The 15,661-nt window shown below is 35.1% G+C and overlaps 2 protein-coding genes across 7 annotated transcripts in view; both read left to right on the forward strand.

Moving 5' to 3' along the window:
- The window catches only part of LOC137634494 (peregrin-like), a 160,914-nt gene extending 152,785 nt beyond the window's left edge, over positions 1–8,129 (forward strand). The window contains exons 19-21 of one of the 6 annotated variants that reach the window (XM_068366918.1): positions 2,957–3,051; positions 3,556–3,776; positions 7,634–8,129. In XM_068366918.1, coding sequence (XP_068223019.1) covers positions 2,957–3,051; positions 3,556–3,776; positions 7,634–7,678 — 361 coding nt within the window. In that variant the 3' untranslated portion in view covers positions 7,679–8,129. The remainder of the gene's footprint in view (positions 1–2,956; positions 3,052–3,555; positions 3,777–7,633) is intronic. The other 5 variants (XM_068366915.1, XM_068366920.1, XM_068366917.1 and 2 more) reach the window with 5 other exon arrangements.
- Positions 1–15,661, forward strand: part of Taf5 (TATA-box binding protein associated factor 5) — a 570,605-nt gene that overhangs the window by 482,250 nt on the left and 72,694 nt on the right. The gene's annotated exons all lie outside the window — the stretch shown is intronic.

The raw sequence follows: 15,661 nt of genomic DNA on the forward strand, positions 1-15,661 counted from the left end.
CATACACTTTTCCAACTACACTTGAACAAAATAATATCCCTTGAATTACAACACTAGTGCACATCTCCCATACCCTTATATAGTGGTACAATACACGCACAAAACCAATCTACTGGTACCATTGACAACACAAAACACATATTAAACAAACTCACCAACAACTCACACCCCCTTCCTTCAACATCTCAGCTCTCACACCATCCATACCAGATGCTTTTCCTACTCTCGTTTTATCTAGTACTCTCCTCACTTCGTCTCTTGTAATCTCTCTCTCATTCTCATCTCCCATCACTGGCACCTCAACACCTGCAACAGCAATTATATCTGCCTCCCTATTATCCTTAACATTCAGTAAAATTTCAAAATACTCCACCCACCTTTTCCTTGTCTCCTCTCCTTTTAATAACCTTCCATTTCCATCTTTCACTGTCAATTCAATTCTTGAATCAGCCTTCCTTTCTCTCTTCAAATCTTTCCAAAACTATTTATTCTCTTCATATGAATGACCCAATCCCTTACCCCATTTTATATATATATATAATATATATATATATATATAATATATATATATATATAATATATATATGTATATGTATATATATATGTATGTGTATATGTATATATATATTTGTTCCAAGACGAATACTTACCTCGAACTACTTTCTTAGGAGTTACCTGTAATCTCCTCTCTACCGACCAGAGTTTTGTGTAGGATACCCTAAAACCCGTTTTCTATGGAGGGCTACCTCGGGCGTTAGAGAACGTGCCCCGAGGGTAGCTTTTGCGCTAGGTCGAGGTCCGCCTGGGTCGTGACCGGCAGTATATGTATATATATATATTTATATATGTATGTGTATGTGTGTATATATATATATATATATATATATATATATATATATATATATATATATATATACATATATATATATATATATATATATATATATATATATATATATATACATATATATATATATATATATATTTATGTATGTGTATATATATATATATATATATATATATATATATATATATATATATATATATATATATATATGTGTGTATATATATATATATATATATATATATATATATATATGTATATATATATATATATATATATATATATGTATATATATATATATATATATATATATATATATATATATATATATATATATATATAATGTGTAAGCTTAAATTGCAACATCACTAATTCTATGGAGAACAAGAATACATAGAGATGTGCCTCGTTGTCTTTCGGCTATTTCAACAAAATGGCTCCTGACCACACTGACTCGTACGGGCAAATGTGCCACCTGAAATGAAGGAAGGGTATGTCAATTTCAACGTGTTATTTACTTAATCTAATTGCATAAAATTATATATATATATATATATATGAACATATATTACAAGCACACGTGATTTTAATTAATGTAAATATCACCCACGAAATGCATTTAATACCGAATTCTATCTTGGGAAATACATATCCACTTGGAATTCATTTTATGGTAACAGCTTCTGGCCGGGTGGTGATTCGAACCACCACCTGTACGGCTAGAAACTATGCTTGGCAGGGACCCTATCGACTCAGCTGAGTCGATAGGGTCCCTGCCAAGCATAGTTTCTAGCCGTACAGGTGGTGGTTCGAATCACCACCCGGCCAGAAGCTGTTACCATAAAATGAATTCCAAGTGGATATGTATTTCCCAAGATAGAATTCGGTATTAAATGCATTTCGTGGGTGATATTTACATATATATATATATATATATATATATATATATATATATATATATATATATATATATATATATGAGCTCTCTCTCTCTCTCTCTCTCTCTCTCTCTCTCTCTCTCTCTCTCTCTCTCTCTCTCTCTCTCTCTCTCTCTCTCTCTCTCTCTCTCTCTCTCTTTTTTTTTTTTAGCTTTAGCCAGAGAAAAGCTGAAAAAAGAAAATTTTTAAAGGCTGAAATAGAAAAGTGGAAGGAATTGGAAATGTAAATCGGTAAAAAGAAAAGAAAAACAAGTTTGATAAGTTATGTAAGCAATTAAAGAGAGAGATGGAGGGATTATAATTTATGATGTCTGGTATTATAATTCCTGAGAGGGAAATCCATTAGATCATGGGAATTGTTTGGAAGAAACTCACTCTACAGGCTTTTGGTAATATAGATTACTCTAACTTTATTAGGAGCTAGTTGATTTGATAGAAACTCCAGTATTGTCGCTTGATCTGAAAAAAAAAAAGGCAAAAAAATACAATAGGCATTCCAAGGAAATTGGACTACATGGCAATATAGTATAGGGCCTCTGAGCCAAAACCAATGTCATGTGTGTGATAGACTCGCCATCCACCAATAGTTTCCAACAATAAAGAGTTATACAAGTATCAACACTGTTGGATGGGAAATTATTATATAAAAACTTATTTTTGCTCGCTCACTTGAGGTTTCGTGGTGTTGGAGGCTCAGAAAAGTGGGAATCGGAAGGGCTGGACTGAATTACATCTTTACACATCAGTGGTGTGTAGACTACTAGCCTCCTGCAGGCTGATAACCTTCACATTCTTGACAGCTGATGATTTATGAGGCAAAAACATGTCTTTTGACTTACATTGGGGGTCGAGGTCGACCCACCACACATTCAGGGTATTGATTAAGAGTGTATAAAGGGTTTGTAAGTGTGTTAGGAAGGTTTATAAAAGCTTAAGTTTTTATAAAAAATGCAACTACTTTCTAGATTATTGAAAAAAAAAATACTGTAAATTTCTGTATCAACTTAGTGGTTTTTCAGCTATTGCAAGGGAGCCTGAAACGCAATACCCATGATAGTCGAGGGGTTACTTATTTATGCTTGAATCCAAGTTGTTGTCCATTGCCAGTGTTGAAAATAAAGTAGAATTTATTCTTTTCATTGTTATTGATGTATATATTTTCTTTTAATCTCAGGAGGGAAATTGGTATGGTGCGTAGAAAACTGTCACTTAATCATCATAAGTCGGCTTACTATGATTCTGATGACGATACAGACAAAGATGATTCTGGTAAGAATGAAATAATTTATTATTTAATTACTTTACTGTACTAGATTATATAATTTTATCTGACATGAAAAAGTTTCTCTTCTATGGCTTATATTCAGTTGCTTGTACTTCAGATTTATTTACTAGTCATATCTTTTGTAACTGTTTACAAGTTTTGGTTTTTTCACTTTCAATTTGGGCTTTTTTCTCATTTTTTCTGTTTTAATCTATTAAGAATTAATTATATTTTTTATAGATGTATTAAGAAGAGTAATGTCAGTAAAAATGATAAAAGCTGTAGAACACTTCACATTTCATTGTTTGTCAATAGTTGATTTAATTTTTAATTCGTTTGTTTACTGAAGCCCCCAAAAAAAATAAGTTGAAATTTTTTTTGATATCCCATAGATTTTTCATTCATTTCCAAATCTATTGTATCATGTTTGAATCAGTAGGGGTTTATTGTCTAAAGAGTACTGTATTGATATGTTTTGTTAGTGAATACCAAATAACATTACTTTTCAGATGTCGATGACAGCTCTGTTATTGATGATGAAGCTGAGCCTGGTGAACCTGTTCGTCCAAATACTCCACCCCCTTTGTCTTCCCAAATAGTTGGGACACATCTTAAGCATCATTCAAACTCTTCATCCCCAATTACTTCATTAAGGTCAACACCATTAATGGTTTCTTCCCCCAGAAATAGTCGGGCACCTAGAAGAATTGGAGTTAAAAGTGCTTCCAAGGTATGTCACTGTCTTTTTCTTTTATCACCATGTCATTAGGTTGTCTTTTATTTATATAGTATTTATCTTAATTTCAAGTCCACCCATTTTTATTAGTATTTAATTGATATTATACCTTGGCACAATGGATGTGAACCAATCTGTGTAGATGGGAATGTAGTAAAACTGAATTCATGATTTATATTTTCATGGCTTCTTTGGTAGAATCCTATTTTGGATTCCCATGATTTCAGGTCTCCATTATCATGGGAGCATGCTAGCTTTATCTCATTCTTGATATTCTCATATCATTGAAAGCAGCATAGTCTGTTTATGTATGAGTCCTGTCTGGCCTCATTGGCAACACTACACTGTGGCCCGTAATGTGAACTATAAAATGACTCGCTAGTTCAAAGGAAGAAAGGAAAATCACTGTTTTACAAACTTTTATCATAGAAATAATTGCCATCTCTGACTTATTCTGTGGGAAGAATCAGGAATCTTTCAGGAAAGGTTTTTATGACCAGAACTTCACAAAGTGTAATATTATATGTAAATCTATGTTTCGGGCTCCTCATTATATCGCAGGTTTCTGCGTGATGCGTGTTTGTTTGTTCCTACACAAATACAAACCTACAGTCTGGCCTTTGATAGGAGTATGATTTCAACGAAGATGGGAAACTCAGCTGTCGAGATTATAATGAGGTGTCGGTAGTTACCAGTAGGCGACGGGTAAGCCTCATCCCTCTGCTGGCTCACCATGTTGCCACTTTGACTTTAGCTGCCGATGCTTACTGACATACTATCACGCCTGGCGCTTTAGCTAAAATTTAGAAGAATTAATTTTCTTCGCGTGTTGTTTTCAGAGTTTCTGTGAAGTGTATGAGTAATGAAGCAAAAGTAGGCATGTGGAAATACCCTGGAGTTAACAATCGTAGCTGCAGGGCTTCCATGAGTAAGTCATTGGTTGCATAATTGCTCCCAATCCAAGGTTCTTCCTTTGAGGAATGTAGGGAGTGGGTGTGCACCCAGTGGTAGATGAATAGCAGGAGAAGGAAGAAGTCAAAGCGCAGCTCCTTTCCTTTAGGTCTTCCTTGAAGTCTAGGAAGTTGGCTGGGTGATTACACCACACAATCTGCTGCATTTTTTTTTGGTGCATTTATTTGCACCGCTTACAGTAGCTACTGGGTACATTGTGTTTTCGATGTCCAGTATTTGTATATAAATAATAGACAATATTTTACCTATTTTTTGCTAGCTTTATAAATTGAAATATGGAAAATCTTGATAAGCATTATTATTTGAAGCAGAGAGCTTATCATACGTTCCACGAAGCCCATATTGTTTAAAGTCAAAGTCAGGAGAGTCTCCTTTGGCTTCATTGTTCGTGTTATAAAGCAAATACTAAAGTTGGGAATAGACTAAACTTTTTTTTTTTTTTTAGGCATATCTACCTACAAGTTACGTCATCTAGGTAGTGGTTTTTGTTATTACTGGTGAAGTTTCATTCAAAAATTACCATATTAGGTCACTAGATTGTTTGAGTGATTTGAACAAGTTCAAGCATATGAATATATTTCTTATGTTTGGTAAAATGAACTAATAAAATCAAAAGCATCATACTTTAAAGCAAAGTGCTCTTTATTCACTTTATTAAGGTCATTGTTTATGCTTTCATCATATAGGTTTCAGTCCAAATTTTATGAATCGGTTTCACCTTTGTCGTCTGTGTCATACAGTATAGCCAATACTAAGTTGGGAACAAACCGAACTCTATTATAGGAACGTTGATATACAAAGTATTGTAGTATCAGTAGTGGGTTATGTGGATTGCAGGTATTAGTGATATTTTGTTTGTTAACTACTGTATTGGCCTGTTAGGTTTTTTCTAAACAATTCGGGATCAAGAATGTATCTTATTGTTTACATACATTAAAAGGTTGGCCTAAGGAAATTAATCTTAATTGTTTATTTTCATAAAGATTCCTATTTATACTATGCAGTATTATGTGCCTTTTGCTTATGTATAATCTCACATGGTTGTAAATTGATGGTTCTTTACCACAGAACAGAGTTAAAACCATGAAAGTTGACCGGATTTTTGGCTTTTTGCATCAACTTTCGAAATGTACCATATGTTATTTGAAAAATTTCCAAATTTTATCTTTGTATAAAAAGAACCTGATTCATGAATTTTGTTAATTTATGAACAAACTATTAAAAGTAATTATTCAGAATAAAAGTTGTACTATAACCAGCATTATTTCGTAATACTGTAAATCGATGAACATTGAGCATTAAAAGAAAATATTTAAATTTACAATCGGTAAGCCAGGACATTATGTTTCACCACATGAAAGTTTTGAATTTCAAAAGGTAAATTTTGAATAACTTCAGGATAAAAAACCTTTTCTGGTCCATTTCAGGCTTCATAACAACTGCTCTTGATACTGTTATGTAATTTCATAATAACAGGTTTCTTAAAGGTATAGTTGAATCATTGTCATTATTGTTTTTTTTTTTTCCTTTTTTTTTTACCTTTTTTTTTTTTAAATTTAGTCCTTGCCTAGAATAATGGACACCATTTTGGAAAAAGTAGGAAACTGAAGATTTTAAAGTGACTTTGTCTAAAGGATATCTTTTTTTATTAATTATTATATTGGTATGGCTGAATCAATAGACATCATAGTTCAAATGTTAATATTGATATATTGTTAGATTAACAATATATTTCACATTTCTCCAACATTACAAACTTCACCACTAACAATTATTAATGATCTGGAACGTACTTCAGTATTACACTATATTTTTATTCACCAACACTTACATTACTGATAAATTTACCATATTACATTCTAATTCCTTGAGCTTTCATACAGGTCATATTGAGAATACAAACATTAGCAGCTGAAATATGGCCAGACATCGTTTCACAATAATTCCTTTTTCTGTAAAGCATGTGTTGTATGTGCCTCTTGATTTTCATCATCTAAACAATAAACTTCACACTTAATATCAGGCTGAGGGCTACTATAATACAATTGATCTAGATTTCACCTTTAAAATAATTTTCAAACTGGTTTTGTACCAGTTCAGTGTATTCTCACTAAAGAAGGGATGCTGCTTCATCGTTTTAGTAAACTCCCATCTTCTTAAAACAAGTTTAAAATAGAAGTGATAAACTATTCCAGTCAATTTTTCATAACAGAAAAGACTAGTTATTTAATACTAGATTATGGCTACCACAAAGGTTGGCATTCTTTGTCAACCGAACATAAAAAACTAAAGAAAAACCAAAATAAAAATAAATCCTTGTAAATTAAAAAAATTGAGAACTCTTTACTTCAGGAATGTGAAATATAATTCACTGCTTTATCATCCCTACAATGTCTCACTGGGGTTTTCTTCATCAAAATTAAAAATCTTTTGCATTCAACGACATTCTTTAGCAATGTAAATCTTGATAATTTCATTAACAAGTTAACTAGTCCTTTATTTATTTTCTTTTACTTTCCAGTAGCATACTTAGTACATGAGGCAGTTTCCTTGCTTAACCCCCTGATCTAATTCATGATGGTCATCTCCTAACAGCATCTTTTCTATTCTGACTTACTTTCTCAAATCTTTATAAATTATCTTGACAATTTTCTTTCAGAAATGGCTTTATTTATTAATATGCCAAGTATATCTAGTAATTTATCTTAATGGGAGAAAATTATCGTTCATAAAAATAGTACGCTAGACAGGCTTATTATATAATTGAATTCCTAAGTCATTCCAGGATTCATTCCCAATATTTTCAAATAATTCTTTCAAATTTTTAATATAGATAAAGGAATTGGATTCATTTGATTCACTCAGATTCTCACTTTTAGGTACAAACACTGGACTCAAGGAAACATCAGGAATACCAAAAGTAAAATAATCTACTGGTCCCAGACAATCATTAGAACTTCCTTGGGAACTGCTGTCACCAATTTACAAGGAATCTGTTAGTGTCTCTAAATCAGAAATAATACTTTTGAAGTTTTTTACAACTTTCATTGAATAAATAAACTACATCAGCCAACACTGAAGACGCTTAGATTATAGGTTATCCCCCTCTCAGATATTCTATAAATATAGTTCTTCAACTGCATGAACAATAGATACGCTTCAGTTCTCATATATCTCTGGAATTACAGTTTTACCACTTGAAATATCTGCACTACTATCCATTTAAACCTTTTTCATCCATGTTTTATTCCAAAATCCTACTCTCGGTTTACTCCAAAATCTTACGGAACTGTCTACGCTTAACCTGAAAAAATTACAGTCAATATCGGTTTTTTTCAACAAAAGTTTATTGTGCTAGGTGACATTGGACTTCATTTTAGCATCACGTGACATCGTACTTCCTGTTTACAATAGAAATTGCTCTATATTAAATGATAGGAAAGTCCCATTTCATGAATTTCAGCTTCAAACAATGATAAAGCATTCAATTTACTTTTTTCTTGAAAATCATGCCTTGCCTAATCTTTTTCTTCAGAGGTCAATTTAATTTTTATCACTTATTACTATTTTTCTTTGAAAAACTACTCAATACTGTCCTATAAACTTGATAGGAACCTCAAATTCTTTTCCTGACACATTTCTACAAATTAAAAATACATCTGACTCATATTCATTGACAAGAATTTTATTTTCCGATCTAGTGGAGATAATCCGTGGAAACTTCATTACATGTCGGCCAGGGCACCAGCCACCCATTGAGATACTACTGCTAGAGAGTTATGGGGTTCTTTGACTGGCCAGACAGTCCTACATTGGGTCCTTCTCTCTGGTTACTGTTCACTTTCCCTTTGCATACACATACACTGAATAGTCTGTCTTATTCTTTACAAACTACCTTAACTATGGTAATCGGCTCTTCTATGAGGACACTCCAAAATCAAACCATTGTTCTCTAGTCTTGGGTAGTGCCATAGCCTCTGTACCATGGTCTTCCACTCTCTTGGGTTAGAGTTCTCCTGCTTAAGGGTACACTCGGGCACACTATTCATTCCATCTAATTTTAATGATGTTACTGTTCTCAAAATATTGTATTTTTCCTTGTTTTCTTTCCTCACTGGGCTACTTTCCCTGTTGGGGTCCCTGGGCCAATAGCATCCTGCTTTTCCAACTAGGGTTGTAGCTTAGCTAGTACATCATACATTTACCAAGGCACTTCCCCCAATTTTTGGGGGTAGCCGACATTAAACAAATGAAACAAAAAAGGGGACGTCTCCTCTCTACGTTCCTCCCAGCCTGACAAGGGACTCAACCGAGTTCGGCTGGTACTGCTAGGGTGGCACAGCCTACCCTTCCACATTATCCACCACAGATGAAGCTTCATAATGCTGAATCCCCTACTGCTGCTACCTCCGTGGTTATCCAAGGCACCGGAGGAAGCAGCAGGGCCTACCGGAACTGCGTCACAATCGCTCGCCATTCATTCCTATTTCTAGCACGCTCTCTTGCCTCTCTCACATCTATCCTCCTATCACCCAGAGCTTCCTTCACTCCATCCATCCATCCAAACCTTGGCCTTCCTCTTGTACTTCTCCCATCAACTCTTGCATTCATCACCTTCTTTAGAAGACAGCCATTTTCCATTCTCTCAACATGGCCAAACCACCTCAACGCATTCATATCCACTCTAGCTGCTAACTCATTTCTTACACCCGTTCTCACCCTCACTACTTCGTTCCTAACCCTATCTACTCGAGATAAACCAGCCATACTCCTTAGACACTTCATCTCAAACACATTCAATTTCTGACTCTCCATCACTTTCATTCCCCACAACTCCGATTCATACATCACAGTTGGTACAATCACTTTTTCATACAGAACTCTCTGTACATTCATGCCCAAACCCTCTATTATTTTTACTACTCCCTTAACTGCCCCCAACACTTTGCATCCTTCATTCACTCGCTGACGTACATCTGCTTCCACTCCACCATTTGCTGCAACAACAGATACCAAGTACTTAAACTGATCCACCTCCTCAAGTAACTCTCCATTCAACATGACATTCAACCTTGCACCACCTTCCCTTCTCGTACATCTCATAACCTTACTCTTACCCACATTAACTCTCAACTACTTTCTCTCAAACACCCTTCCAAATTTTGTCACTAATCGGCCAAGCTTCTCTTCCGCATCTGCAACCAGTACAGTATCATCCGCAAACAATAACTGATTTACCTCCCATTCATAGTCATTCTCGTCTACCAGTTTCAATCCTCATCCAAGTACTCAAGCATTTACCTCTCTCACCACTCCATCAACATACAAGTTAAACAACCACGGTGACATCACACATCCCTGTCTCAGTCCCACTCACCGGAAACCAATCGCTCACTTTATTTCCTATCCTAACACATGCTTTACTACCTTTGTAGAAACTTTTCACTGCTTTCAACAACCTTCCACCAACTCCATATAACCTCATCACATTCCACATTGCTTCCCTATCAACTCTATCATACGCTTTCTCCAGATCCATAAACGCAACATACACATCCTTACCTTTTGCTAAATATTTCTCGCATATCTGCCTAACTGTAAAAATCTGATTCATACAACACCTACCTCTTCTAAAACCACCCTGTACTTCTAAGATTGTATTCTCTGTTTTATCCTTAATCTTATTAATCAGTACTCTACCATACACTTTTCCAACTACACTCAACTTCTACCATACACTTTTCCAACTACACTCAACAAACTAATACCCCTTTAATTATAACACTCATGCACATCTCCCTTACCCTTATATAGTGGTACAATACACGCACAAACCCAAACTACTGGTACCATTGACAACACAAAACACATATTAAACAATCTCACCAACCATTCAAGTAGTCACACCCCCTTCCTTCAACATCACAGCTCTCACACCATCCATACCAGATGCTTTTCCTACTCTCGTTTCATGTAGTGCTCTCCTCACTTCCTCTCTTGTAATCTCTCTCTCTCATTCTCAGCTCTCATCACCGGCACCTCAACACCTGCAACAGCAATTATATCTGCCTCCCTATTATCCTCAACATTCAGTAAACACTCCGCCCACCTTTTCCTTGCCGCCTCTCTTTTTAACAACCTTCCATTTCCATCTTTCACTGTCTCTTCAATTCTTGAACCAGCCTTCTTTACTCTCTTCACTTCTTTCCAAAACTACTACTTATTCTCTTCATATGACTGACCCAGTCCCTGACCCCACCTCAGGTCAGCTGCCCTCTCTGCCTCACTTACCTTGCGCTTTACTTCCACATTTTTCTCTCTATATCTTTCATACTTCTCTACACTATTACTCTGCAGCCATTCTTCAAAAGCCCTCTTTTCTCTTCCACTTTTATCTTCACTCCTTCATTCCACCATTCACTGCCCTTCTTCATGCTGCCTCCAACAAACTTCTTGCCACACACATCACTTGCAATCCCAACAAAATTTTCTTTTACTAACTTCCACTTCTCTAAATTACCAGTTTCTCTTACTTTCACTGCGTCATATGCCATTTTCAACTTGATATTTACTTTTTACCCCTGGTTTTATTAGCTCTTCAACCCTCACTAGCTCCCTTTTACATCTACCTACTCTATTCCCCCACTCTTTTGCTACAACTAGTTTTCCTTCCACCAAAAAAGGATCAGACATACCATTAGCCATACCCCTAAACACGTGCACGTCTTACAATCTTCCAAACATTCTTTTAGTTATCAACACATAATCCATTAACGCCCTTTCTACCACTCTTCCATTTGCCACTCTTACCCATGTATACTTGTTTTTCTCTTTCTTTTTGAAAAAGCTAGAACTTATCACCATCTCTTGCTCAACACATATCTACCAGTCTCTCACCACTTTCATTTTCACCTGGTACGTCATACTTCCCAATGACACCTTCTACCTCTCCAGCGCCCACTCCAGCATTTATGTCACCCATGACAACTACATAATTCCTTCTACCCGCCTAGTTAATTCATTCCAGAACTCATTCCGCTTGTCTTCACTTTTCTCACAACCTGGTCCATACGCACTGACAAAAGCCCAACATTCCCTACCCGACCTAAGCCTTACCCACATTAACCTAGATGATATCTCCTTCTATTCCAGTACTTTACCTGTCATCCATTCACTCAGCAATAAAGCCACACCTTCTCTCGCTCTTTCCCTTTCAATCCCAGACACTCTACCATACATTTCACCAAACATATCACTTCACCTTTCCCTTTTATCTTTGTCTCACACAAAGCCAATATATCCATCCTTCTATTCCTAAACATACTTCCAATCTCACATCTTTTACTCTCTATCGCACTACATCCACAAACATTCAAACACCCCAAAACTAGAGTGTGGGGAGCAGTCGCTCTCCTCCCAGCTCCACTTCTTTGATGTCTCACAGGATTATAATACTGTATCAGACAAAATTTATTTTGGAGGATTTTTTGTTTTAACTAAACATGGTGAGCTATTGTGCCAATCATTCCAGGAAATGAACTGATTTATTGGAAGCCTCATTTTCTTGAACTCTATTTTTCATTCATTTAGATATTTGTATTTTAAAAATGTACAAATATTTGCTGGTAATGTTCCTGTTTTATTTTTTCTTTACAAAACTGACTGACCAATTGTAGATTAAGTATGCAAAGGGTGCCCTTCTAACCATACACTAGTCTGCGGTGAAATATTGGTTTGTCAGGAGTAACATGTTTGGTATCACTGTAATAGAATTAGCAGGTGATAAATTGGTTTCTGTGCTCTATTTATCAAAAATCGTAATTATTTCAAGTAAACATGTTATAATTTCTTGAATATTCTATCGTAGCTTATCTAACTTTTTCTACTGCTCTAATACTAGAAGGTTTTGAATGGTAGTTGTAATCGGGTGGATATGATACCATTCCCTTTAATCTGTAAATTCCAAGCCGTTGAAATAAGGTTCATTATTAGATAACTTTCCAGCAGGCAGTTTGATTAATAAGGTTTAAACTAGATATTTTAACAGATCTGTGATCTGTCTAGTTTTTTTTTTAATTAAGATACTATAATAATGTTTATACCAGTATCTAAAAAAGGAAAAAAGATTTACACCTAAAATCAAACTAATTATGATATTTCTGTCCGCAATGAGCAAATGGGCACTTACATACAGCCTTCAAAAAAAAAAAAAATCAATTTAACAATACCTGGAATTAAAATATCAGCACCCAAATCCTTCCTAAATATTCCTTTGTTTGATATCAATTATCAGTCAAGGATGATTATCAATATATTCAAATACAGTAGTGCTTCGGTTTATGAGATTGTAAAAGCGAGCTGGTAAACTAAAACAATTTTTCGCATAGGAAATAAAGGAAATTAACTCGATGCATTCCACACATCCGTAAGTACACATATGCAGTTATTTTGAAAGGTTTGTAATGGTAATTATTGAACAATTAATAATCTCTAAAACATGAAATGAATACTGAGATGGGAACTAGATGAAAAAGTTACTACATAACAACACACCCTCCTGTTCTCATGCAGTGTTGTGAAGGGTGTCTGCCTCATTTCTCAAGCTCACATGATGTATCACCTATGTGCTGTTGTCACTGTGGTTATTGATGGCTGGGTTGTGGCCAGATGTTTGTAGAGCTTCCCGGTTTGGTGCCTGGGGAAGAGATTACTGCATTATAGAAAAGCAATTGCAAAAGCAATAATCCTGCTTGTCATTTCACCCATCTATTGGGCTGCCAATTTATTTTTTTCTATAGGTCTTGCCAGCTGGTGTAGTACCTGTACAGGCATGCTTTTTTTCTGAACCTCAAATCATAATTACCCCAACACTCATTTTTTATTTTCCTTCAAAAGTTTTTGACCATTCCTTTTACAAAATGCTGTTATACAAACAGTATGATGATTTCATATGTCTCTTCCTTTATTGAAAAATTTTGATAAAATAAAAAAGATAATAACAAGGACTCATGCCTTTTTTGTTTGACTGACATACACCCAGTTGAAAACTGGTTGCACACAAAAGTTAGAACTATATATAGTGCTGATAAATCATCCTGATTTTACTACCTTTAGTACTCCTAGAATTATTGTTACTACCTTAGTACAATATACACAAACTATGGTACCATACATTGAGCTAATGCTAACAAAATACAGTAAACTTAATTAACTGAAACCCAGAAAAAAAATCTGAAAATATTTTCCTGTCAATAAATTGTCCGTTTTGTGCGCCTAAGCATCCACCATTATAGTTAGCCTTCAGCACATAGCACTCTTTAGTAATAAAGATTTCTAACCTGTCAACTGGTCTTTGTAGGTTATTATACTTGGCTGGGTTTAAAAAGAAAGAATTCTCTTTATCAGCTAATTGCTAGTTTTAGCAGGCAACACACACACAGTATGTATGTGTATATGTGTGTCGTGGTATAACAATAAAATAATATCCAACAGATTTTTTAGATTTGAGAAGAAAGCCTTCAGAAGGATATTGGGAGTTGAATGGCAGGACAGGATTAGAAATTAAACTATGAGGGATTACTGGAGTGCCATATGTGGATAAGATATTGGTGAAGGGTAGATGGAGATGGTTTGAGCATGCTCTTTGCACTTCCCAAGAGATTATTTCACCAAACTTTCAATTGGGCTCCACAAGGCACTAAAAGAGTTGGAAGGCCCAGGCCTGCATGGCTGAGGACTATGAAATTGAAGTAGGAGATGATGAATGGAGAAGTATTGATAGAAAATCTCAAGATAGAGATGATTGACGAAATTTAACGGAGGCCTTTTGCGTCGATAGGCTATGATATATATATATATGTATATATATATATATATATATATATATATATATATATATATATGTGTGATAATTTTTGCACATTTAGACATGTTTTTTCATATTTCAAATAAGTCATATATTTTAATACATTAATGTCTTAATTCTCTTACTGACCTCTTGAGGCAAAATCACTCAAAGACGATAGCAGCTGACCAGCCGGGAATCAAGCCCTGGTCCAGCATGATTGTATGACAGTGACCGTGCCGTTTAGCTAAATGGTACGGGGTGTGTGTGTGTATATATATATATATATATATATATATATATATATATATATATATATATATATATATATATATATATATATATACATACATACAAAATAAGTTTTATTTAATTTATTGTTACTCTACTATTTTACAGGGTGGTTTTAAAAGAGCTAGAGGTAGGGGTTTTATGAATCAGATTTTTACAGTTATGCAGATATGCGAGAAATACTTAGTAAAAGATAAGGATGTGTATGTTGCGTTTATGGATCTGGAGAAAGCGTATGATAGAGTTGATAGGGAAGCAATGTGGAATGTGATGAGGTTATATGGAGTTGGTGGAAGGTTGTTGCAAGCAGTGAAAAGTTTCTTTCTACAAAGGTAGTAAAGCATGTATTAGGATAGGAAATGAAGTGAGCGATTGGTTTCCGGTGAGAGTGGGACTGAGACAGGGATGTGAGATGTCACCGTGGTTGTTTAACTTGTATGTTGATGGAGTGGTAAGAGAGGTGAATGCTTGAGTACTTGGATGAGGATTGAAACTGGTAGACGAGAATGACCATGAATGGGAGGTAAATCAGTTGTTGTTTGCGGATGATACTGTACTGGTTGCAGATGCGGAAGAGAAGCTTGGCCGATTAGTGACAGAATTTGGAAGGGTGTGTGAGAGAAGGAAGTTGAGAGTTAATGTGGGTAAAAGTAAAGTTATGAGATGTACGGGAAGGGAAGGTGGTGCAAGGTTGAATGTCATGTTGAATGGAGAGTTACTTGAGGAGGTGGATCAGTTTAAGTACTTGGGGTCTGTTGTGTTGTATCTGCTG

This window comes from Palaemon carinicauda, chromosome 44 (genome assembly GCF_036898095.1).
Source record: "Palaemon carinicauda isolate YSFRI2023 chromosome 44, ASM3689809v2, whole genome shotgun sequence".
Lineage (NCBI taxonomy): Eukaryota > Metazoa > Arthropoda > Malacostraca > Decapoda > Palaemonidae > Palaemon > Palaemon carinicauda.